The sequence below is a fragment of the Pan troglodytes genome, chromosome 6 (genome assembly GCF_028858775.2).
Source record: "Pan troglodytes isolate AG18354 chromosome 6, NHGRI_mPanTro3-v2.0_pri, whole genome shotgun sequence".
Classification (NCBI taxonomy): domain Eukaryota; kingdom Metazoa; phylum Chordata; class Mammalia; order Primates; family Hominidae; genus Pan; species Pan troglodytes.
Window position 1 is genome coordinate 101,431,237 of NC_072404.2, and position 27,200 is coordinate 101,458,436.

At 34.5% G+C, this 27,200-nt stretch overlaps 1 protein-coding gene across 8 annotated transcripts in view; it reads left to right on the forward strand.

The window, feature by feature from the left end:
• The window catches only part of AKAP9 (A-kinase anchoring protein 9), a 166,758-nt gene that overhangs the window by 111,382 nt on the left and 28,176 nt on the right, over positions 1-27,200 (forward strand). For 3 of the 8 annotated variants that reach the window (XM_016945121.4, XM_016945118.4, XM_016945125.4), the window contains 10 exons: positions 6,071-6,233; positions 7,074-7,286; positions 8,263-8,301; positions 10,039-10,271; positions 11,235-11,354; positions 14,826-15,002; positions 15,680-15,784; positions 21,633-21,785; positions 22,469-22,648; positions 23,851-24,924. In XM_016945121.4, the coding sequence (XP_016800610.3) occupies positions 6,071-6,233; positions 7,074-7,286; positions 8,263-8,301; positions 10,039-10,271; positions 11,235-11,354; positions 14,826-15,002; positions 15,680-15,784; positions 21,633-21,785; positions 22,469-22,648; positions 23,851-24,924 (2,457 nt within the window). Of the gene's footprint in view, positions 1-2,381; positions 3,223-6,070; positions 6,234-7,073; positions 7,287-8,262; positions 8,302-10,038; positions 10,272-11,234; positions 11,355-14,825; positions 15,003-15,679; positions 15,785-21,632; positions 21,786-22,468; positions 22,649-23,850; positions 24,925-27,200 lie in introns of those variants that run through there. The other 5 variants (XM_016945127.3, XM_016945124.4, XM_016945130.4 and 2 more) reach the window with 3 other exon arrangements.

Below are 27,200 nucleotides of genomic sequence, written 5' to 3' on the forward strand. Positions count from 1 at the left end.
TAAGAATTACAGCATCAAAGCTACATGCTTCTATATTTTCTCAAAAAAAGGAATCTGAGGATGAAGCAGTAGTATAAGTTAAGATTTTGTTTTGTCATTGTTGTGTTTGAAACATAACTGCAATCAAAATACTGAAACACATTTTGCCTTCAAGTATTGTCCCCAGTATGCTTAGCATTGGTCTAGGCTCCGTCAGGGTAATGTTTGCAGGTTATAGGCCCTCTGTGAAATAACTTCAAGAAATAGATGAACAAATCAAAGTCCAAAAGAGAGCAACAAAAGTGTTTTACAGTTTGAAGAAATAATTTATGAAGAAAGGTAGTTAAATGGTTTGACATTATTTTATTTAAGTAAAGCTATTTTGTTTAGGAAACAACTCTATGCTGCAAATTAATAGCCTTCAAATATACATTAAAATCTTGATTATCTGAAACCTGGCGATAATAAGCTAGTCTGGATAATTTAAAGTGTGTTCTTCTAAGTCATTTTATTATAACTATTTTTGATTGCAAGAAGTTTTATGTGCTTTCTAAAATAGAGGGGGAAGCAAGATAGAATATAATTTGAATTATTCTAATTCGGTCACCTTTCTGAACATCAATTAATATATCATCAGTTAATATTACTGTTGTTACAAGGACTGTATGCCACTATCCTGAATCATCTTTATTTAATACTGCTTTTTTGAGTCTTTTTTGCCCTAATTTTACTTTATTTTCTTTGTGTAAGCTTCTTACCTTGACCTGTGTTCCTAATATAACTACTTACCTACAGATTTTTGTTTTACATGGATGGAAGCAAGTTTTACATGCTTCCAAAAATGGGTGAAACAATAGACAATAATTTCAGTTATTTTAATTCATGGTCATCTTTCTGAACATGAATTAATGTAATACTCCATCAGTTAATATACTGTTATGAGGGCTGTTTGCCCTATTCTGAATCATCTTTATCTGTTACTTTTTTGAGTCCATTTTTCTCAGTAATTTTTCTCTCTTATCTTTGTAGTTAGTTCTTATCCTGACCGAAATGTTAACTGTTTATAAAGGGCTGTTTCTTACTTACAGATTTTGTTTTTGCTTCAAATAAGAGAAACTGGATATCAGATTATCAAAACAAACTGTAGTTTGCAGAGGGAGCAGGGAAAGAGTATTTTAAGAGGTATTTGATAGGCTAAGCATGGGTCCCCACAGTTCATAAAGCTGAGCATCTGGGATATTGACAACTTCTATCTGCCAAAGCCCCACTAAAGTCACATTTAGCTGCAGCAGTGATAAGATTAGGCCTCTATCTTGTATAGGTGTTTATTAGGGTTTCTTATGCAACCCTCCAGTTAATCTGTGAACGTGCTTTGTTAAGACACCTTCACAGACTAACTGGAGGGTTGCATAAGAAACCCTAATAAACAAAAAATTTTTATTGCCTAGTCCAGACTTGTAAGAGGCAACTGCCCCTCCACAGCTACAAGCCATCTCCCTGTAGATTCTGGCTTTCTATAGAAAATGTCATTTTCTCTGCCCTAATTATTAGTCTACCTACTGTGAAATGGTTTGAGTACTGGTTTAAACAACTTTATAGTGTGAGTAGCTGTAGAATGGATTTGTGTTGGTATTACCTACCTTCTTTAGCATGGGTTTTTCCATTTAAATAAAGGCTTTGTGGATTTAGGATATTTAGTTACTGGAAAGAATAATACCAAAATGAGGGTTTTTTCCTTTCTTTAAAACAACTTTCATTATTGAAAATCTTTTAATATTAAAAAGTAAGTTGTTTATCTTCTAAAATTCTGAGTGGCTTATTTATTCACTATTGCCCAGGTTTCTGGAGGTACCCAGAAGGCTATTATATATAACTTGGGCTTTTAATTTAGTCAGGGTTCATAAGATACCTTAAGTGGTATAGTTTTCAACTGTTACATACAGTGTAGCTTTAAAAAGAATTTTTTCCTTAGCATGTACTCTGTAAACAATATGAAAATAGGTTATAACTGAAATGTCTATAGTTTTAGTGGCTGCTTGAAAGATGAGTAATATTTCTAAGGAAATAGCAAAAGTAAGTTTTAATTTTCCAGAAATAATTTTGATTATTTTATATACTTGAATAACTTATTACTAATGTGGACTCAAACATAATTAATTTCACATTTTTAAATTAAAGCAATTTTTTAATGGAACGGAAAAACACCAGCTTATCTTACAAACATTATAAACTTGTCTAAATGCCCTTTCAAAGCCCTGACGTGGAACTTGGATCCTGTCTGGCAGGCTTTTTTGTGGGCGTATTAATTCACATTCCACCTGTCAGTGTACCTATAGGTAAAGACATTAAACCACACCCTCTGTTCTGACCTTTTCCTCAGGGGACACTGACTAGAATCCTTTGGCTCAGCATGAGAGGCTATTTGAATAGCTCAGTTCAGAAGAGCTTTTCCTTTTGAATAGAGTGAAGCAGCAAGAGCAAGAGAAATAATGTTACAACTGCATTTCTCAAGACTGCTGCTATGGAGATTTCAAACTTGACCTTCCCTGCCAGGTTCTGCTTTGAAGGCTTACTTATTACTACAGACATCGCTGATATTAAAAGCAGTTTTATTGCTCGTCTAATTAGATGTTTATATTTTTATTCTTCTCTTCAAGGACTTAATTATGCTAGTTTAAAAGGTGTTTTTGTTTGTTTGCTTGCTTTTATTTTTGTTTTTTGATTTTTTTTGGTTTTTGTTTTGGTTTGGGTTTTTTTGAGGGGGCATCAAGATTGATAGAGACCTAAGTTTTTTTAGATTTGTAGTTTTTTTCCTGGACTTTCCCCTTCCTTTTATTGTGCAGTTGTATGAATTAATTTTATAACGTTTATTTGATAGTGCTAAAAAAGAAAAGTTTTATACTGCTATGGTAGATCTTGATAAACTAAAAAGAACTTTTTAATGTATTAGAAAATTGATAAAGCAAATTAGGAATCTCGGCAGCTGTATCTTCTGGGATGGATTCTTATAGCACCTATTTGGCAACTGTCAAAGTCAGTGGCTCGTGGTTAGAAGAGCAAGACGAAGACATTTATGAGGTTGAATCTCGCGTGCCTTTACCACATCCTTTTCCTCTTTGTGAACATTTGGATGAAAATAACTCAGTAATTGTTAATACTTCTATTTTCCATTTTATTCATAAAAGAAACGGGCATATATTAAAGCTTATTTCTAAAATTTCACTGCCTACCCCTCCTTATTCAGTAAGTATAAAAAATATTCATTTAGTTAAACACTATAATGAGAAATTAAATTTTGAGTGTCTATATTAAGGCTAAATGGGATAGAACCTTGTTTGATGTGTTACTACTCATTCATTCTAGATGTATTTAAGGGCTAAATTTGGTCTGAGTTCCAACTTGGCTATGTTTACAATTACAGAAAGCAGAATGAGATAATATTACATTTCTCCAATGCCAGGCAGTTTGTTTAAAAAGATCCCGCTTTTCCTTAAGATTCTTGCTTTTGTATGTTTATGACGCCAATCCTGAATAAGAATGGAATAATTATTATATTTGAGAGACTAGGTATTATGATACTTATAAGACAGCTAAGTGAATTGTCATTGAGCAATTAGGAAATGTTTACAATCATATGTTATATTGGCTGTTCCAGTCCAGGAAAAAAGGAAGCTTGGGTTCTAATTTTAATATTCTTAACAACCTAAGAAACTTACTTTTTGTTTTTAATATGCCTCGTAATCTTGTGGAACAAGACCCTTTTCTGCTTTTTATATGAAATATATTTTATAAACATTGTTAAGGATAAGTGTTTAGCATAAAGAGGCTTGAATATTTAGTATTTCAGGTTCACTACAGGTTATTCAGTATAACTAAAAGTTATTCAGTGCTTTTTATGACTTTCATAGCTTTATCCTGTACTAGCTAATATTTAACAAGCCAGATGGTTTTCAGAATAGTTTTGTTACCTCTTCTGCAACTTTTATATTAAAGTGACAGAATATTAACTGATACTTTACATGTACTTTTAATGTAATAAGTTTCTTAAATACTTTGGAAATATTGAATATGAAATCTTACATTCTTCATATTGTTATAGATATTAGGAATAAACATACTCTAACTGAATGGAAGAGGATTCTTTAAATATTAAGTATTTAATGAACATTTATTTGAAGGGTGTCTCTTATCTCCTGATGAAGTGTGGATCTCATCTGCTATAATAAATGAAATTTTTTTTGCTAGATTTACTGTATTTGATTGTTCCAACTTTTTCATTTTATTTTAGAAAACAAGTTTTTCTCTTGTGGTTTTATGATAAATATTTAAATGGATTATAAGGCTGATTAAATCTTGTCAGGAAGCAGAACATAGAAGCAAAGACTTATTTAATTTACTTACCTAAAGCAAGCATTTATTTTGTTGTAAATTCTTTGTTATATCCTTATAGTAAATTTAAAAAAGACAAAAAAAAGCATATCCTTTTTAGTTATATGTATTTACTAGATAGTCATTATGTAATGAACAGAAAAAAATGACAAACGTGTGTAAAAACAATTGATATGTTTTTAAAATATGGATTGTGACTGTAAATTCCCATGTAGTTGTATATAAATTAGTTCATACTTTATTGTTATGTTTCTTTGTAATAAAAATTAATGATATTAGTTATCCAGACTTTAAAGGAAAAACTCTTGCCAGTTAAAAGTAAAAATATTCCTTTTGAGATAACAACATATTATCATGGGTATTTTAGGAAATAATTTATAATTTAAAATGTATGATTAATTTTCTATTATGAGTCTTATACGTGTATTCATATTAATTGCAAATAAGTTATAAGTGATATTTGAAATATCCTATTAAAACAAGAATAATTGCATACTGGATATTTTGGAAATTGATTTAGAGTAGCCATCAAAAGCTGTAGTTACTCTAAAATCCATTTGCTATGACAAATACCTCTCAGATGTGAAAAGTGGAAGTCTTTAACAATAAAGTATCCTTTAGTATTATAATGATTTTGTAATACATTTACAATATGTGACTATAAATTAGAAACCACTACATTTGATCATATTTTAAGCTTAAAATGTACTAATATCTTTTTAATGCACAAAGTACTTTATATATAAATTTACAAATTCTTATGACTTTACTGTGAGCCTGTTATTAATATATGTGATGATTTCTTCTTACAATTTTTGGACTAAATACTAGAAACATTTGAGTTCAATTTTTTCCCATGTAATTGTTTCAGTAATAACAGATAAGCAGGTGCTGATAGTCAAAAGCTCAGAAAACTAAGGCAGAGACAGTACTTTTCTGCAATTTCACACAGCTCATTTAGTAGCAGTGATCAAGAGAGCTTTGGCTTTAAGCCTTCTATCATCTTAAAAAATTGTTTAAGAATGTAGTCAGTATGTGCTATTGGTAATATTTTAAGGAATCTGTGTTTATGGTTAATGTCTCTGTATTCTACGGTTTTGAAAATACGCTGAATATTCATAGGAGCTTTAGGTGTTTCACAAATGGACAGAAATATAAAGCTTTTAGTTAAGTACATGGATTATAAATATAATTTCATTTTGTTGTGCTACTATCATTTTGTTAATTGATGCCATTGTATTAATCATGTATTATTGGTCCCCCACAGTATACAGCAGATACTGTAGGAGTCACAATCCATAAATACTAAATGTAAAAGAAAGTTTATCATAGACTGTATAGTTACATAAAATTCTTTGGCAAATACGATAAACGCCTGTGCTTCATTAACTTTATATCTTCTTTTATATGATAAAGTACACAGCCATTGATTTAAAGTGGTTTGTATCCAAAAGAAGCATATGCTTTTGTTCAGTAAAGCTAGAATACGTCACTTTACAGAAAGTCGTGCACAGCCAATATACATGTCTCCTCTGATTTCTCCTACCTGCTAATCTTAGCATACACTGGCAATATCTAAATGACTACAATTCAGTAGTATATCTTTATTTTAAAATCCTCCTTTTTTCCAGCTTTAATAGGGAATGAAACTAGTATTTCCACACTTTATTTTCTTTTATGTATTGTTTCCCTCTTTGTTTAGCTTGAACATGCGAAAGTTACACAGACAGAGTTGATGCGTGAGTCATTTAGACAGAAACAAGAAGCAACAGAGTCCCTTAAGTGCCAAGAGGAACTTCGAGAGCGCCTTCATGAGGAGTCCAGGGCCAGAGAACAGCTAGCTGTGGAGCTCAGTAAGGCTGAGGGTGAGCAATTTGCCATTGACAACTAAGGGTAGAGAAATTTCAGTCTTAAAATAGAGATTTTTGATGCACAGCCAGGTTTGGAAGCCGTCAATCCAATTTAGAATGACCATTAAAAAGTACTTGTGGTTTATCTTCAGAGTTCCTCCAAGCAATTTTTAAAACTATATATATATATATATATATATAATTATAAAAAGAATTTATAGAGTTACAGAAAATATTAATAATTTCAGAAAATACCAAAAAGGATGGTGGTGACTCATTACTGTAATCACACCATCTTAAGACAACCCTTGTAATTTAAAGATGAGCAAACTGAAGCTAAAAGATGTTATTAAATTGTTAAAGGGCACAAATACCATTACATAGTGATTCCAGGCTTTGAATCTCTAAAGCCCTATGCTCTTTTTAATTCTCCTCTGCTGTTATGGGTGTTGGCCTTCTAAAATTACTTAAAATACCAACCTTCTAATTTTCAAAATGTGATTCAGTTCACAAGCATCTAATTTGTATTAAGCTTTTCAGAAACTTACTGTTTATATCTGTTTAATAAAGTGACTTACACCTACATAATGTGGTACTTTGGTATAGCAAAGTATTAGAAAATTCAGAGAAATTTCATGTTTATGCACAATGGTAAACAAGGAAATGTCTGCATTGACCATACCCTATTAAAGGTTGATAGTTGCTGTGATGAGCAGCAAATTCATTCAAGACTTTTAATAGGTTGGAATGATGGAAAGTTTTGCTAACAGTATACCTTTTGTTGTTTATATTAAAACCTAGTGGTTGAATTTGAAATGAATAATACTTCTATTTTCTGTTAATTTTGTATTATAGGTGTCATTGATGGCTATGCAGATGAAAAAACTCTTTTTGAAAGGCAAATTCAGGAAAAAACTGATATAATAGATCGTCTTGAGCAGGAGTTGTTATGTGCAAGTAACAGGTTGCAAGAATTGGAGGCAGAGCAACAGCAGATCCAAGAAGAAAGAGAATTACTGTCCAGACAAAAGGAAGCTATGAAAGCAGAGGCAGGCCCAGTTGAACAACGTAAGTATTTTCAGAATTTGTATGAAACAGTCCTCTGATTTTATTTGTATTCTTCAAAGGCTTAAGGTGGCTTTTTTCCTCTTTCAGTGCCATTATTCATATATTTTATAGAGAGATTTAAAAAATTATAAGAAAATCTACCTTATAGATAAATGTCTTATTAGCCAATCATGTGGAATCAGGTTTTTTTTTTTCTTTTTCCTTAGGCAGATGTTAACAGGAAAAGATAGTTCTTCATTTATCCTCAAACTTCTGCTTCAAGAGAAAGCTGCAAATAATGAGGCAGGATATTTTAAAAATTGTGTAAGGTTTAGTTCTAATAGCAGAGAGGCAGCAAAAATGTATACTTGGATTAAATATCTAAAAGCACTGATCTGGCACTAGTAATGAGCAGGTGGAGGGGTTTTTTGACTTGCAAGCAGAGTAAATTTAAAAAGGTCAGTGGCTGGTAGGCTGACATCTAGTTTAATGTAGTAGGAATTCAAATAATACTTAAATGTTTAAGTAACCTTTCATTTTTCCTTAAATAAGATATTAAGTAATATCTTGAAGTGAAAGTTTGTTTAGCAGTAAATGTCAGTCTTGGTAATGATGGAACTTTAAATCCTGTTTACCATGTCCTCTCACTTTTATATTACACGTGCAGTTGGATTTTTAAATGTGCAGTTTCACTGATTTCATTTTATCAGTTTAGAAATACAGCATACATTTTTGTAATATAGTGAAGTTTCTTCCAGCTGCTCAAATTAATTAAACAGGTTTAGTTTGGGATTTTTAATATGGAAAGTATATGTCATATATGCAAAATATTCAAGAAATACTGGAACTTCTCAAAATGTTACCAGTGATAATCAGTGTCTTCAACTCTTGTTTTTGATACGTGTGTGTGCATGTGCATTATCCCATTTTAGGAAGTAGAAGACATATAAATTATACTTTTGTTGTGTCTTTTTTTTTTCTCTCTCTATTTTCCTAGGACTAGTAGATGCTGCAGTCGATGCAGCACCAGGAGCAGGTGTGTGTATACCATTGCATGGCCAATGTTTGGGTGGTAGACTTTAAACTCCAAAATGTGGGTGACCTCTGGATTTTCAGCCAACTAACATCTCTAGTTTTGCAGTGTTGCTGTTGTTCCATACTTACAGTTTTTCTCTTTAACAACAACAAATAAACTTTTCTTACAATAAAAGCACAAATTTTCATTTGAAATTAACATCTGAGATTCATACTGACCATCATCTTATGATGTCTATTTTTGCATAGAGCTTAAAACCATTTTGATTTTTGTTTGTTTGTTTGTCTGTGTTTGTTTTTTGAGATGGAGTCTTGCTCAGTCACCCAGGCTAGAGTGCAGTGGTGTGATCTCGGCTCACTGCAACCTCCGCCTCCTGGGTTCAAGCGATTCTTCCACCTCAGCCTCCTGAGTAACTGAGACTACAGGCGGGAGCCACCATGCCTGGCTAATTTTTTGTACTTTTAGTAGAGATGGCGTTTCACCATGTTGGCCAGGCTGGTCTCAATCTCCTGGCCTCAGGTGATCCGCCCACCTCTGCCTCCCAAAGTGCTGGGATTACAGGCATAAGCCACCATACCCAGCCATTTTGAGTTTTTTAAGAAACCATTTAACAAATATATTAAACTCTTTCAATCTATGAGTTTTTTAAATGCTCCTTCTAAATCAGGAAGTATGTAAGATGATGGTAGCAAAAGGATCAGTGAAATTTAATAAGAGGCTCTCTGGTTGATTTATTTTTATGTTAACATCTAATGTTATTTTAAAAGGAAAGCTGTTTTCTAGAGATTCCTAGTCCTGAGTACGATGTTGGCATACTAGTTAAAGACCCTAGGGATATGTTCTTTCCATTTTCTTCATTAGAAGATTGTTTTATTTTTACTATATACACTTTGTTATATTAATAATATTAATAGCTAACACATAGTGCTTACCATACCTCAGACACTCTTCTTTACATGTATTAACTCATTTAATGCCAAAATAACTCTAAGAGATCAGTAATAATATTATTCTCAGTTTACATATAAGGAAACTAAAGGACATCATCATAACTGTCACATGGGAGATAAGTTGCTGAGCTAGGTTGGGCCTACGGTCTGTTCTTAAGCACTACACCACACTACCTCTCATACATGTCAGTTTTCCCTTGATTCACATACATGTGACCATGCAAAAGCAACTCAGGAATATGGATCTAATAAGGAGTAAGACTAACAGGAAATTTCAATTATAGCTGTATTTATATTTCTGTAACTCTTAGACTTGCCTTGGTTAAAGATTTACAGTGTTTGATCTTCATGTTTATTGTGTATGCAAATAAAATTGACTTTATGGTTTTGGAATGAATTGCTTTTTGCCTGAGGTGAAGAAAACGGTGAGTTTTTTTCTGTGCTTGAATTTAATTGGACTTTGTTCTTTGCCCAGTAGTAAAAATAGATTTTTTTTTTTTGGTCATTTGCTATGTTGTTTTCACAAAAATATTATTTTTAGTGACAGGACATATTTTTTGTTAATAATTCTGTATAATTTCATTAATAATTGCTTGTTTACTTATATAGAAATATTTTAATATAATTTTGATACTTTCATAAGAGAATATTTACTTTCATGTGTATTTAAAATAATTCTCAGCCTTTTATTTCATGAACGTAAAATTTGGACATAGTTATCAGGGATTTCATTATCATAAGATCATTAATTGTGATTTAATTCAGTATATTTTGTATTAATAAACAGAATTACTACAGGAGACAGAAAAATTAATGAAGGAAAAACTAGAAGTACAATGTCAAGCTGAAAAAGTACGTGATGACCTTCAAAAACAAGTGAAAGCTCTAGAAATAGATGTGGAAGAACAAGTCAGTAGGTTTATAGAGCTGGAACAAGAAAAAAATGCTGAACTAATGGATTTAAGACAGCAAAACCAAGCATTGGAAAAGCAGTTAGAAAAAATGAGAAAATTTTTAGATGTAAGTATTCTCAAGTTGAATACTGATTTTTCTCAGTGGAATGTTCTTTGCTAGTATACTAGGCTATGAATTTTAAATTATGAAAAGACTGTTGAGTTAGTTTTTCAGTGTTTTATTAGGTGTCGAATCTACTAATCGATCAAAAAGTACTATTCCAGTTTAAGATTCCAATAATTTTTATTGTGCAGCACTCAGAATTAAAATCAGTACATTTTATTATGTATTGAATTATACATAATAAAAATTATGAATAAGCCCCACTAGTTTTCCAAATTCAGATCAGGAGCTTATTCTAGTTTTTTATTTAACCACAGACTAAGATAGGCAAAGAGATAATGGGCCACCACTGCTTCACCTGTAAAAGATACACATAGAACAGTGTGGCCATTGGAAATGGGCCCGGAACAGTGGTCATGCTGCCATTACTCTCTTCCAAAAAGATGTTAAATCTCTAATTTCACATTTTTTTTTCCTTTGAGATTTCACTTAAGCCTGATACTCTCTTCATAGATCAGAGAATCAGATTCTTACTCATTTTATAACTTTAGACATAAAACCTAGATTAGGATTCAAGAAATTGATTTACCAAACAATTTGTTTTACGTATTTTGTTTAATGGCTAAACTAACATGGAATTCCTCCTTTGTTCCAGAAAAGTAAATTCATTTTAAGGTGAATATTTTTTCATCCTGTATTTAATATTACTTGAATAAAAAAAGAAATGTACTCAAAATAATATTTTAATATTAATACTTGAATTTTTGTTGAGGAGGCCAAATAGGCTATATGGCATATAAAAAATAAAATGTTATCTTTTAAAACTTTTGTGATTTGGGATATTCCATGACCATCAGTCCTTTGTCTTCAAACAAAACTAACATATCTCTAAAGGAGAAGTAAGAAATAATAGCTTCTCTAAATACTGTTTCTTTAGCTACTATCATTATTGTCATTAAACTTTAGGAGCAAGCCATTGACAGAGAACATGAGAGAGATGTATTCCAACAGGAAATACAGAAACTAGAACAGCAACTTAAGGTTGTTCCTCGATTCCAGCCTATCAGTGAACATCAAACTAGAGAGGTAAGAACTTCACTGATATTGCCCAACTTACAGTAATTTGTATCAAGTGTAAAATAAGATGCATATCATTAAAAACTTAAAAGTGGATTCTTTCCTTTGTATGTAAATCTTCAAAATCAGAAAACTTAATATTGCTTAAGCATGAGAAGGTAATTAACCCTGAAAATTGTTGGTATTGAAATTTGGAATCATTTCCATCTGCATATGTCTTCTAGTATTTCCCAATTAAATAAACTCTGTTTATTTCTTTATTCCCATTCCTAACAAAAGTGATCAAGAGAGTTATCTGTGTTCACTCTTTACTTTCCCATTTCCTATTCTCTTACTAGTCCCCTCCAGTGAAGTATCCAGCCCTTGTTTCTCAGTAGGGTTATACCTTCTACTCCATTTAAATTGTTCTTGTGAAGGTGACCCAGAGCCTCATGGCTATGGCTAATATCCAACTCTGTCTCCATCCTCCTCAACCATTCAGAGGCATTTATTGCAGCCTTCTCCCAGAAATACTTCCTTCTCTTGTTTCTGTGACACACCTACTCCACTGGTCTCTCTCCTCTAGTCTTTGTTTCTCCTTTTCCTACCCAGCATAAATGATGGAGTGCCCCAAAACTTACTCTTGGGCCCCTTTTTATTTCCTATTTATAGCCTCTTCCCAGGCAGTCATATATAAATGACTCCACATTTGTATTTCCATCTGTGACATTTCTGTTAAGTTCCAGAATTGGATATCCAGTGCCTACTCTGTCTCTGCTTAGATGTCTCAAAATTAACATGTCCAAAAGAAAGGTCTTGATTCCTGATTAGCCACTACCAGAGAAAGACAAGCATAAAACATTTTCCTTCTTCATCTCAGTAAATTCTGTACCTTCTAACCTGCCCCATTGCTGAGAACTAGAATCAGCCTTGATTCTCCTCTTTCTCTCAACCCCTGATTCCAACCCACTGATGGGTCAGACTGCACTACATCTTTCTGTTATTTGCACTTTTATTCATCTTCCTAAATCCCACTTGTCACTTGTTTGCCTGGATCACTGTGGTAGCCTCTTAACCAGTCTCCTGCTTCTCCTTTTTCACCCCAACTGCCCATTTTCCTCATAGAAACATAGTCAAAACTCCACATTTACCAAATGAATGCTACATGAGAGAGGATTCACTGTATGAATACCTAAAGATGGCTTGTCATGGTGATAAAGACATTGTGCTTAGGGTAAGGCAATCCCAGTTTGTATCATGGCTCTGCCATTTACTAGGTTATGACAATAACTAAGTCAGTTAACCTCTCAAATCTCTGTTAATTCATTTCTAAAATAGAGATTGTAATAGCACCCACATCATAGGAGTGTTGACCTGGCACATAGTGAACACTTTAACTAGTATTATTTCTGAAACAATTTTTATTTCGAATGTAATTTCTAAACAGTTCAGTGGATTTCATTTCTCTTAAAGCCGAAGAAGCACAGAGTGCCAATAAACTCCTTATAATAAAATGTATACTAGAGTAGTACAAAAGTTATCAGTCTCCAGGGCTGGGCGTGGTGGCTCAAGCCTGTAATCCCAGCACTTTGGGAGGCCGAGGTGGGCAGATCACGAGGTCAGGAGATCGTGACCATCCTGGCTAACACAGTGAAACCCCATCTCTACTAAAAATACAAAAAAAAAAAAAAATTAGCCAGGCGTGGTGGCGGGCACCTGTAGTCCCAGCTACTCGGGAGGCTGAGACAGGAGAATGGCATGAATTCAGGAGGCAGAGCTTGCAGTGAGCCGAGATCGCGCCACTGCACTCCAGCCTTGGGGACAGAGCAAGACTCCGTCTCAAAAAAAAAAAAGAAAAAGAAAAAAGTTATCCACAGTTTCTAGTTATTGCCCCATTTCTGACAAACATATTTTTGGCTTTTAAAAAGTAGTCATTTGTTGTACTTCAAAGAATATTTAAGCTCTAGAACCTAGGCTGTCATCTCCTATTATGTAGTTTTCTTTTATTTGAAAAGGTTGGCCTGCTTTGCTCATGAAACGTTAAGAAACTAACAAAGATGTGCATGTTTGATTTTTTTTTTCTACTGTTGCACCATTTTATTGTACCTACATTGTTGCCTTTTTTCTTAACCTTACTCCAAATCTTAGTCAACTTATTATTATTAAAGTTTCTCCTCAGCAGCTTTTTTTTTCCTTTTTTTTCTTTTTCTCTTTAAAACTGACTGCACATATCAGTGACTTTATTGCTATCATCCTTGAACCTGAAATTATAGTTAAGCTTGCATTCTTTTAATGTTCTGAGAAATAACTGTCATTTTTTAGATAATTTCCTCAGAATATTTCACTGAAAAGAAAAGGTAGAATTACTTTATTTCTTACCATCACATGTCGCTTTTTTTAAAGTAAGCTTTCCTTCCTCACTTTCCATACAGTACAACTAATCCTTCCTGTCACAGAACCATTCACTTGAAGGGATCTCCATATCATTCTTAGGGAATAGGTCTTGGCATGCATCATTATTTTGGTTAAAGGAGAAACCAAGACTAGAGACATTTAGGGAAACCTTCAAGGTGCACAGATCCCTCTCACACCCCTTCATCCTTAGCTCTTTCCTGGGCTGATGGAATGTATAGATTGAAAAAGCTTTCCCAATGACTGTTTTCAAAATATAGTCCATAAAAGATTTATTTAGGTCATTTTATCTCATACAAGAGTAAATCAGTACCTGCAAATTTGTCATCTTCATTAGGATTTAGTGTGGTTGTGCCATTAGATAATTCAGCCTTATGAAAAATCCATTTTTTCCCCTCTTCCTAGGTGGAGAAAGTCTTAGTCTTAAGAGAAAGATTTTTTAAAGGATTACGTGAAAGCAATATTACTTGTGGTCTACTAGTGTTGCTTAATTTTTTCAACTTGTAAAATGTCACCTTTGTTGGAGACAACAGTTGCTATCTTTATACAAAGTTAAATTAGCATAACATTTAAAAATACTTTTTAGAAAAAAATTTTTGAAATGAAGATATGTTTTATATGCATTGAGTATTCTTTAAAATGCTTGAGAGACGTGTTTCAGATTTCAGATATTTTGAATTTTGTAATATTTGCATTATACTTACCTATTCAGCATCCTAATTTGAAATGTGAAATGCTCCAATGAGCATTTCCTTTGAGCATGATGTCAGTGCTTAAAAAGTTTCAGATTTTGACCTGGGCTTGTTGGTGTGCATCTGTAGTCCCAGCTACTCAGGAGGCTGATGCAGGAGAATTGCTTGAGCCCAGGAGTTTGAGGCTGTAGTGCATGACGATCGTGCCTGTAAATAGCCACTGCATTCCAGCCTGGGTAACATAATGAGACTCCATTTCTTAAACAGACAAACAAAAACATTTCAGATTTTGGAGCATTTTGGATTGTAGATATCCAAAATGAGGGATAACTCAACCTATACTAACTAGCTTGCTGAAATTTTTTTTAAATTAAATTTTTTGCCTCTTATATTTCAGGTTGAACAGTTAGCAAATCATCTGAAAGAAAAAACAGACAAATGCAGTGAGCTTTTGCTCTCTAAAGAGCAGCTTCAAAGGGATATACAAGAAAGGAATGAAGAAATAGAGAAACTGGAGTTCAGAGTAAGAGAACTGGAGCAGGCGCTTCTTGTGAGTGCAGATACTTTTCAAAAGGTATGGCATTTTATTTGGGCTAACTTAATAAGTGTTTTAATGAAGAATACTCTTAAATTGTCAACTTCTTGTAGGTATTATTACATAATATGTTTATATCTCTGTTGACATTGTAACCATTTCTGTTTGTTCTTATTTCCAAATGTTGCTTGCATGTCTTAGTCCTGAGAAGGGAAGAGTTTTTTGTTGTTGTTGTTTTGTTTTGTTTTGTTTTTTGGAGACATAGTTTCGCTCTTCTTGCCCAGGCTGGAGTGCAATGGTGCGACCTCGGCTTACCACAACCTCCGCCTCCCGAGTTCAAGCGATTCTTCTGCCTCAGCCTCCCAAGTAGCTGGGATTATAGGCATGCGCCACCAAACCCAGCTGATTTTTGTATTTTTAGTAGAAACGGGGTTTCTGCATGTTGATCAGACTGGTCTCAAACTCCCAACCTCAGGTGATCCACCTACCTCAGCCTCCCAAAGTGCTGGGATTACAGGCGTGAACCATCGTGCCCGGCCAACTTTTTTATTATTCACTAATTAGAAGTAGACTTTCTACTTCTAATTGGAGAAACAGGATTGCTGCTCTCAAAAAAAAAAAAAAAAAAAAAAAGCAAACAAAAAAACAAACAAACAAAAACTGGATAATCAGGATTTAATTTATCAAATTTTGAGAAAATTTTTATATATTTAAAGGTAGAGGACCGAAAACACTTTGGAGCTGTAGAAGCTAAACCAGAATTGTCCCTAGAAGTACAATTGCAGGCTGAACGAGATGCCATAGACAGAAAGGAAAAAGAGGTAAGGAGTTTATTTTTAAATGACACAGCGTGGTTTGAATTATTTTAAATCAGTTACCTTGAAAATATTATTTGAACTGAATGGAGTTTATGATCTAAAACCAAAGTTGAGGCTGTTTCTCAGCTCAATGCCAAAATTGACCTTGAAGGCAGTAAACATATGAGTAATTAAGCTGACGGGAAAGAAGAGTGCTCCAGATAGAGAGAAGAGCCAGTGTAAAAGCCTTGAAGCAGGACGAAGTTCGGAGGAACAGGAAGAAGGCCAGTTTAGCAGGAGTGTAGAGGGTGGAGAGATATAGTAGTGTTAGGACAAAAGGCAATATCCCTTTTCTCCTAACCGTAGAATACATATTGAATTATTGCTGCTTTGCTGTGTGGTTTTTTTTTTTTTTTATTGTATTGCCCTGGGAGATTATAGTCCTATTTTACACTATACAGAATATGTTCTTAAAACAAAAAGATTAATAGTAAATTGCTTTAACAGTAAAGCAATTAAGCAATTATATAAAGTTCTCCTTTGTTTCTCTGCCCCTTCTTCCAAAAAACTAAAAATCTGCTTTCAGAACAATGGTCACCTCAACTTCCTAATTTATAACTTATTTAAGCCTTTGTCTACTAATAGTTTTTTAAAAACATATCCTACTCTATCTACATTGTCTAGCTATATCTTATCATTTAAAATGCTTAAAATTTTTTAAATTACATTTTTGTCTCTAATATTCTGAGAAGACTTACTATATTTTAACAAATAGTTATGAACTTAAGCTGCTTTGAAAAATATAAGAATGATTTAGATATCAGCTAAAACTATAGTTCAGAAAACCTGTAGATTAGAGGAGAAAAAAGGCATCTATGTAAGTGACTGTAGTTGAAATCATTTCCATGAGAAGGATTATTTTCTCACTATCACATAATACTGAGTAATGTTTACCTGAGAGGCTCTTATTTATTTTGACTTTTGATTTTTTTATGGGAGGTGGGGAGCATTTTTGTTTATATGTAACTATTTCTGTGTTTCAAAGAGCTAACATTTAAAGATTTCCCTTAAACTGAGTAAAGTAATTATATGTTGGCTAAAAAGACAGACCTTCTCAACTGGACCCAAAGCAATGATAGTTGACTGTGGATAATTGATTAACCTTACTGATTTTATATTTTTATTATCTTCTGAATATAATATAGCACTGCTATCTTGAATTAAGTATCTAATAACTGTCTACCTTTTACTCAGAATCATAGTTGTTCAAAACTATGAGAAACTTTAGAGGGCATCTGTCAACTGACTGATGTTTTTTATAGATAAGGAGAGAAACGGTAAATGAGTAAGAGGTTAAACTGACAGCTGACCCTAATAACAGTAACAAGTACTTTATCAAAACCCATTCACCTACCATAACTGGAGACTGAGAGGCAGGAACATAGAATTAAAATGTATTTTATTGAAAATAACTTCTTAAGCATTTTTTCCCCAGAAACTAGGCAAATGCTTTCAGATATCTGATGGAGTATAAATATAAGATGTCCCTATGTATCATGGTATTTGAGATACTTTTCTCTCAGAGCCTAAATTTGTATAAAACATTTTTTAAGCTTATTAGAAATTTAGAAATGCAGGATGAATAAAGAGAGAACTCTAAAAGAAAGGAGTTTTAGAATTATAGGAGGAGGTAGAAAATGGGGAAAGGAATAGAAGGATTTTAGAAAAAGATACGTTCCATAGGTTTTAGCTCTCTGTAGAGCTAATGAGATCTAGCTTAGAGTTAGCAATAATAAATAATAATAGTTTTGTTGAGGCCTATCTAATTAGACAGTACTAAGTATTTAAATGCCCTTTTACCATTAACACTTTCTTCCCGAGGACAGACTCTGTTATCCCCATTTTACAGATGTGTAAACTGAGCCTTAAGGGAAGTTAAATAACTTGATCATGGTCACACTTTAAGTGGTTGAAAAGGAGTTCCTCTCAGATTTCTGTGAGTCTGAAGCCCTTGTGATACTATACTGCCAAAGCATTGGGGCCCATTTTGTCTTGGTGAGAAGTGTTAAAGACTGCCATTCAACATTTAGTGAGCTCTTAATGCACCTGTAGCACCAGTACCCAAATGTAAAACTAGCGGTGGACGTCAAGGAATCTACTGTGTAATTAAGGAGACATATGTACATTTGAAAGAGATAAAAACACTTTTTAAAAAAGGAAACAGGTTGGGCGTGGTGACTCACGCCTGTAATCCCAACACTTTGGGAGGCCGAGGTGGGTGGATTACTAGGTCAGGAGATCGAGACCATCCTGCCTAACATGGTGAAACCCCATCTCTACTAAAAATACAAAAAAAAAAAAAAAAAAATTAGCCGGGTGTGGTGGCGGGCGCCTGTAGTCCCAGCTACTCGGGAGGCTGAGGCAGGAGAATGCTGTGAACCCGGGAGGCAGAGCTTGCAGTGAGCCACGATCACGCCACTGCACTCCAGCGTGGGCAACAGAGTAAGACTCCATCTCAAAAAAAAAAGAAAACAAAAATAGATGCAAATTAATCCAAACATTAATTTCAATTATTAGATAAATTAAACAAGATTAAAACAAATATTTACCAGCCTTTGTTTTTAAATCTTAATAATGTTCTTCTGGTTGTAGGTGGTTACAGGCTCAATAAGAAGAGAGCCTAGTACTAAACTAGAGCCTGACTGAATAAGAGGAAAGAATGTCCCATAGTGTCATTTGGGGGAATTGAAGTGTCTGATATGATGCCTGAACTTCAGCTACTTAGAATAGGAAAGTTAGTGCTTTAAACCAGTGCATTTCAAACTTTAATGCACATGCAAATCACCCAGGGATCTTGTTAAAACACAAGTCTTACACAAAAATTAACTCAAGATGGATTAAAGACTAAGACCTAAAACCATAAAAACCCTAGAAGAAAACCTAGGCAATACCATTCAGGACATAGGCATGGGCAAAGACTTCATGACTAAAAAACCAAAAGCAATGGCAACAAAAGCCAAAATTGACAAATGGCATCTAATTAAATGAAAGAGCTTCTGCACAGCAAAAGAAACTATCATCAGAATGAGCAGGCAACCTACAGAATGGGAGAAAATTTTTGCAATCTATCCATCTGACAAAGGGCTAATATCCAGAATCTACAAAGAACTTAAACAAATTTACAAGAAAAAACAACCCCATCAAAAAGTGGGCAAAGGATACAAACAGACACTTCTCAAAAGAAGACATTTATATGGCCAACAAACATATGAAGAAAAGCTCATCATCACTGGTCATCAGAGAAGTGCAAACCAAAACCACAATGAGATACCATCTCATGCCAGTTAGAAAGGTAATCATTAAAGAGGAAACAACAGATGCTGGAGAGGATGTGGAGAAATAGGAACGCCTTTACACTGTTGGTGGGAGTGTAAATTAGTTCAACCATTATGGAAGACAGTGTGGCGATTCCTCAAGGATCTAGAACCAGAAATACCTTTTGACCCAGCAATCCCATTACTGGGTATATACCCAAAGGATTATAAATCATTCTACTATAAAGATACATGCACACATAGGTTTATTGCAGCACTATTCACAATAGCAAAGACTTGGAACCAACCCAAATGTCCATTAATGATAAACTGGATAAAGAAAATGTGGCACATATACACCATGGAATACTATGAAGCCACAAAAAAGGATGAGTTCATGTCCTTTGCAGGGACACGGATGAAGCTGGAAACCATCATTCTCAGCAAACTATCACAAGGATAGAAAACCAAACACCACATGTTCTCACTCATAAGTGGAAGCTGAACAATGAGAACACATGGACACAGGGAGGGAAACATCACAAACCGGGGCCTTTTAGGGGGTGAGGGGCTACAGGAGGGATAGCATTGGGAGAAACACCTAATGTAGATGACGGATTGATGGGTGCAGCAAACCACAATGGCACGTGTGTACCTGTGTAATAAACCTATGCATTCTGCACATGTATCCCAGAAGTTAAAAGTATAATTTTTTAAAAAAGATTAAAAAGGAATATATAATAGAGTTCATTTCCTATCTGATTACTGTAAAACAATAAAATGAGTCAAAAATTAAAAAAATAATAAAACACAAGTGTGGGGTGTGACATGGCATTTTGCACACCCAGCATGCTCCCACATGATGCCAACTCTACTGCTCTCGAGACCACACTGAATAGCAAGGCTTCATGTCACAAAGTTAAAAAATTGATCATAAACTGTTGTATAAAAAAAGGAAATTTCGTATGAGATAGGGCAGCAATTTGAACTTAAATAGCTATTTATGTGTTGATTTTAAAATAATACCTTGTCATCAAAGTAGTTACAGAAATGTAGGGATAGTTGTAAATACTATGTTAGATCACTTTGAAGAAGATATAATCATTACAGTTTTCAGCAACCTGGTAATTATTTATGTTCAGTCATTAAATGTATTTCAGTGTCTAATGAGTTTAATAACCAGTGTTACAGAAAAAATTTTAAGTGTAAGTCTTAGACATTAGTTATTAGAAGCAGGATAAGTGATAGTTTAGAGTGGAAGATTCAGAGATAAACTCCTCAGGTTCAAAAGCTGGCTTCTCCACATACTCGCCATGTGGCCTGAAAGCAAATTACTCCTCTCTGTGACGTCCATCCTCATCTCTAAAATGGGGATACTCAGAACAGATCTTATAAAGTTGTAACAGGGTTTTAAGAAATAATACATATAAAGCACTTTGTGCAGTGCTTAGCGGTAAACTGTTACAAGTGATGGCTGTTACTACTAGTATTGATACTGTTTAGGAAATACTAAGCTAACTGGTTTTTAAGGATTTGCTAGTGTTCAGATATGGTTCTCAGTATGTGATGTGTTAGTGGGTAATCAGCGATTCCCTCTTTCAGTTTCTAAGGCAGTAAATGATTCATAAGCTGCTTTCTGAGCCACTTGTCACTAAGTGTTGCTGAGGATAGGCTCTGTTGCCTTAGATAACAGAGATGCTCCTGCATCTTAGTTTGCTTTTTGATCAGCAGTTTTGATCATGAGGTAAATACACATTTGGAAATCATTCATTCACTTTGTATTAAGTAGCAACAAACCAGTGAGCTAAATGAATGTTACTGTCCTCAGTCAAAACCAATTTTCAAATATAAAAATAATTCTTAATATTCATCATTCGTTTCAGTCTCTAACCATCAAAAAGCAGTTGCTTTACCATTATTCATAATCCATCCTCAAAATGATTAAATAAATTTCTGTTGTCCTACCTATAGGAGCTCTCTAATTTTCTCCTGAATTGTATAATTCACTTACTCTAAGGTTTTTGTAATTCAGACCTAAGGATCTCTTGGTCTTAGTTTCTATCTTGGCTTCCTTCTGCTTAACAAGCCACATGGCAGCCAGGCCTTTTAGTAAGTTAATTAGATATTTTTGGACTAAATTGAGTTAGTCTTATATGGTGGCTAACAAAACAAACAGTTCTACAACTTTTCTAGGCCTTTTGATAGCAACTTAATGTAACATAAACTAAGATTTAATATGTGGACTCTTTCCCTTCCTCCTATGACTCTTTTCTGCTTCAGGAGAAGAGACTAAGGTAGGAAATGGCTCCTTTTATCCTTCCTCAGGAGGTTTCCTCTCTGCTTTGTGTAGGATAGTTTAAGGATGGCCAGTTTGAGCATGTCTAGGAACCACACAGGTAACACAGATTATACCTGGCTTAGAAAAACCACATTCCTTTATTCTTATGACTCATGTTTTAAGCATGCATACTTTGTAAAGCTAATATAGCACTCTTCATTTTATCTTGATAAACATTTGTATAAACATTTTTTCTCTTTTGATAATTTTGTTATTAAAGATTACAAACTTAGAAGAGCAATTAGAACAGTTTAGAGAAGAACTGGAAAATAAGAATGAAGAAGTTCAACAATTACATATGCAATTAGAAATACAGAAAAAGGAATCTACTACCCGCCTACAAGAACTTGAACAGGAAAACAAATTATTTAAGGTAATTAGTTGAGAAAAACTTTTATCTGTAAATAAGTCATAGTTTCAGTCCTATATTGCTTTATTATTATTATTATTATTTCTTTTTTTTTAATTTTTTTTGAGACTTAGTCTCACTCTGTTGCCCAGGCTGGAGTGCAATGGTGTGATATCGGCTCATTGCAAGCTCCGCCTCCCTGGTTCAAGCAATTCTGCCTCAGCCTCCCGAGTAGCTGGGACTACAGGCACGTACCACCACGCCTGGCTAATTTTTGTATTTTTAGTAGAGATGGGGTTTCACCGTGTTAGCCAGGATGCTCTCGATCTCCTGACCTTGTGATCCGCCTGCCTTGGCCTCCCAAAGTGCTGGGATTACAGGCATGAGCCACCACACCTGGCCCCTATATTGCTTTATTAAGCATTCAATAAATCCAGCTGTTAAATAATACTCAACAGAGGAACATTAACAGGCAGACACATTTGCATACAGCTTATTTTCAGCCCAACCTGAACATTTGAATTCATCATAAATGAAAATTTTGGGATCATTTATCAAAATATTTTAGAATTATTGATTTACAGTAACCATATGGTGTCTCTGATTTTATTCATTTGTACGTTATAGGCTCTGATTTCTTTTGTAATTATGTTCTGAAAATGATAGGTAATGATATATCCAAGTGTGATAATTATTTTTGTTCCTAGGATGACATGGAGAAACTGGGACTTGCCATAAAGGAATCTGATGCCATGTCTACTCAAGACCAACATGTGCTATTTGGGAAATTTGCTCAAATAATACAGGAAAAAGAGGTAGAAATTGACCAATTAAATGAACAAGTTATGAAACTCCAGCAGCAACTTAAAATTACAACAGATAACAAGGTATACTCATTTAAAATTGATTATGAAATTAATATGAACCAGAGTTTTAAAGGGCAAAATGGTTATAATGTTGCTCCCCATTGAATTTAAAAAACAAACCAATTCTATTTTATTTTATTTATTTTTTTTGAGACAGAATCTCGCTCTGTCGCCCAGGCTGGAGTCCAATGGTGCAACCTCGGCTCACTGCAACCTCCACCTCCTAGGTTCAAGTGATTCTCCTGCCTCAGCCTCCCGAGTATCTGGGATTACAGGCACCCACCATCACACCTGGCTAATTTTTTGTATTTTTAATAGAGATGGGGTTTCACCATGTTGACCAGGCTGGTCTCTATCTCCTGATGTCAGGTGATCCACCCACCTCAGCCTCCCAAAGTGCTGGTATTACTGGCATGAGCCACCACGCCTGGCCCAATTCTCTTTTAATTTATTAATTTTAATTTATTAAGACACATTGGTGGCCAGGCACAGAGGCTCACACCTGTAATCCTTATACTTTAGGAAGCCTAGGTGGGCGGATTGCTTGGGCCCAGGAGTTCAAGACCAGCCTGGGCAACATGGTGAAACTTTGTCTCTACAAAAAATATAAAAATTAACTGGACATGGTGGCATACCACCTGTAGTCCCAGCTGCAGTGAGCCTCATCATGCCACTGCACTCCAGCTTGGGTGACAGAGTGAGACCCTGTCTCAAAAAGAAAAAAAAAAAAAAAAAAGCAAAGACACATTGGCTTAATAATTTATATGTATTTTTCTCCCCTCCTAATATTGTCATAGGATTCTAATGTTTTTCAGAAAGGCTCTGTGACTTAGATTTTATCATGTTATTCTAACCAAATCTATTATAAATTATAATATTTAATATGAGTTAAGTAAGGTAATTGCCTTTGGTGCCATCGGTTGTAGACTTTATTTCCGTACTTCATCCTTTTCCATTAAGAAGTATTGATATTGACTATTTTCCTAATAGGGAATCAGCAACTAAAAGCTTATATTACTTTATACTTAACAGAACTTTCTGAGCCTTGTTTGATATGATGGGGGAGATATTGGTCTATAATGAAATTAAGTAGTATGTCTGAGAAGTAGTGTATTATTTTTGTGTGTGATCATCTCTTTGAGGTACTGCCCTAAAATACAGTAAAATTTTCAAAATGTAAATACATATATATTATGTATGTTACCTTTTTCATTAATTATTAGGTTATTGAAGAAAAAAATGAACTGATAAGGGATCTTGAAACCCAAATAGAATGTTTGATGAGTGATCAAGAATGTGTGAAGAGAAATAGAGAAGAAGAAATAGAGCAGCTCAATGAAGTGATTGAAAAACTTCAACAGGAATTGGCAAATATTGGACAGAAGACATCAATGAATGCTCATTCCCTCTCAGAAGAAGCAGACAGTTTAAAACATCAATTGGATGTGGTTATAGCTGAAAAGCTGGCCTTGGAACAGCAAGTAGAAACCACTAATGAAGAAATGACCTTCATGAAAAATGTACTTAAAGAAACCAATTTTAAAATGAATCAGCTAACACAGGAATTATTCAGCTTAAAGAGAGAACGTGAAAGTATGGAAAAGATTCAAAGTATACCAGAGAATAGTGTTAACGTGGCTATAGATGATCTGAGCAAAGACAAACCTGAACTAGAAGTAGTCCTTACAGAGGATGCTCTTAAATCCCTAGAAAATCAGACATACTTCAAATCTTTTGAAGAAAATGGCAAAGGTTCCATAATTAATTTGGAAACAAGGTTGCTACAACTTGAGAGCACTGTTAGTGCAAAGGACTTAGAACTTACCCAGTGTTATAAACAAATAAAAGACATGCAAGAACAAGGCCAGTTTGAAACAGAAATGCTTCAAAAGAAGATTGTAAACCTACAGAAAATAGTTGAAGAAAAAGTGGCTGCTGCTCTTGTCAGTCAAATCCAACTTGAGGCAGTTCAGGAATATGCAAAGTTCTGTCAAGATAATCAAACAATTTCATCAGAACCTGAAAGAACAAATATTCAAAATTTAAATCAACTAAGAGAAGATGAGTTGGGGTCAGATATATCAGCATTAACCTTGAGAATATCAGAATTAGAAAGCCAGGTTGTTGAAATGCATACTAGTTTGATTTTAGAAAAAGAACAAGTAGAAATTGCAGAAAAAAATGTTTTAGAAAAAGAAAAGAAGCTGCTAGAACTACAGAAGCTATTGGAGGGCAATGAGAAAAAACAGAGAGAGAAAGAAAAGAAAAGAAGCCCTCAAGATGTTGAAGTTCTCAAGGTTAGTTTTGTGTTTTATTAGTTTCATTTAAATACCCCAAGAAACTAAGCTGATTGCTAATTTACTAAATATGGTGTTCTGTTTACATCTAACAATTTATACAAGAAGGTTTTTATAAAAATATACCACTTATAAAAAATAAACTCTTGTTAAAAGAAAAACTAGGACAGGCGCGGTGGCCCACGCCTGTAATCCCAGCACTTTGGGAGGCCGAGGCGGGTGGATCTTGAGGTCAGGAGGTCGAGACCATCCTGGCTAACACGGTGAAACCCCGTCTCTACTAAAAATACAAAAAATTATCCGGGCGTGGTGGTGGGTGCCTGTAGTCCCAGCTACTCGGGAGGCTGAGGCAGGAGAATGCTGTGAACCTGGGAGGCAGAGCTTGCAGTGAGCCAAGATCGCGCCACTGCACACTCCAACCTGGGTGACAGAGCGAGACTCCGTCTCAAAAAAAAGAGAAAAACTAGACAAACTAAATTTACGAGAGTTTATTTGAACAAAAAAGGATTCATGTATTGGGTAGCATTCAGAACCAGAGGAGTTTCACAAATCTCTTTTGTGCAACAGTGGCCAGTGAATATTTATAGACAGAACTACCAAATAAAATACAGAAATAGTTTGATTAGTTACAGTTAGGTGTTTGCCTTATTTGGACCCGGTCTGCTCAGTTGACTGCTTGTCATTAGCTAAGAGTTGGCTGTTTATTATACTCCTAAGATACGTTTTCAGTTTGCTTACGTACTCCTAAGTTAGATTGTAGTTCCTTACTTAGGAACTCAAGATACAGAGACAGCCTCAGGCCAAATTTAACTTAACACTGTGTAGTCATATTATTATCACTAAAATAATGGATACAGACTGTATTTTATGGTCTTTAAATATGATATTTATTTCATTAACATCATCATTAAATGGAGCAGTCAGAAGAAACTAAGAAACATTAATTTTAGCAAATGTTCTCTAGGATTTATGGGGATTTTTTTCTTAATTTCCTTCTAATATGCATGTTATGTTATCATTCCTTTTAAGTAATAATAAGTATGAAAATATGTTAGGATTGACAAAGAATGCAGACTTTACAGAAAGAAATCTATTATTTAATAGCATCTACTGAATTAATTAATGTGTGGGTGACATATTTTACAATTTTTTTTTTTTTCTTGAGACAGAGTCTCGCTCTGTCGCCCAGGCTGGAGTTCAGTGGTGTGATCTCAGCTCACTGCAGCCTCCACCTCCTGGGTTTCCAGCAATTCTCCTGCCTCGGCCTCCCAGGCGGCTGGGATTACAGACACGCACCACCACACCCGGCTAATTTATATATATATATATATATATATATATATATTTATTTATTTTTTTTTTTTTTTTTTAGTAGAGACGAGGTTTCTCCGTGTTAGCCAAGCTGGTCTCAAACTCCTGACCTCAAGTGATCCGCCTGCCTTGGCCTCCCAAAGTGCTAGGATTACAGGTGTTAGCCACTGCGCCTGGCCAGCTTTTACAAATTTTATACCTGATAATACATTTCATCTGTTTTAAGTAAAAATGTGTAGTTGACCTCTGTAAGTTTACTTATGAGAAGATCTGAAATCGCAGTTATTTCTTAGCATATGACAGATAGGACAAGAGCTTTTTTTCCTCCAAATTCTCACCTTATAAATTTATAACTTTGAGTAGCTGAACTTCAGTCTTCTCCAAACACCAGAAGATTAACTGATAAATCACAATTCTATAATTATATATTTTGCAAAGAATAATAATTCCCTGGCTTTTTCCTCCTTCATTGGAACTAAGTTACTTAAGTTATAGATAATTAAAATAGTAATATAACTTTCTTTTTTTCCTGGACACAGAGTCTTGCTTTGTTGCCCAGGCTGAAGTGTAGTGGCGCAGTCTTGGCTCATTGCAACCTCTCCCTCCTGAGCAGCTGGGACTACAGGTGTGCACCACAACACCTGGCTAATTTTTGTATTTTTTGTAGAGACAGGGTTTCGCCACGTTGCCCAGACTGGCCTCAAACTCCTGGCCTCAAATGATCTACCTGTCTCAGCCTCTCAAAGTGCTGGGATTACAGGCGTGAGCCACCGTGCCTGGCCTAAAATAGTAATGTAACTTTCCATTTTAGGATGTATATGAATAACATTACTTACCTTTTATTCCCAGAAAATCATTCTTTTTTCAAGAAGAAAATCATTGTCTCAAGAATATAAGATGATGGTTCTGAAAAAGCTTCTCTGTTTCTGGAAAGAGCATTGATTTGTTCCAACTCCTTACATCTG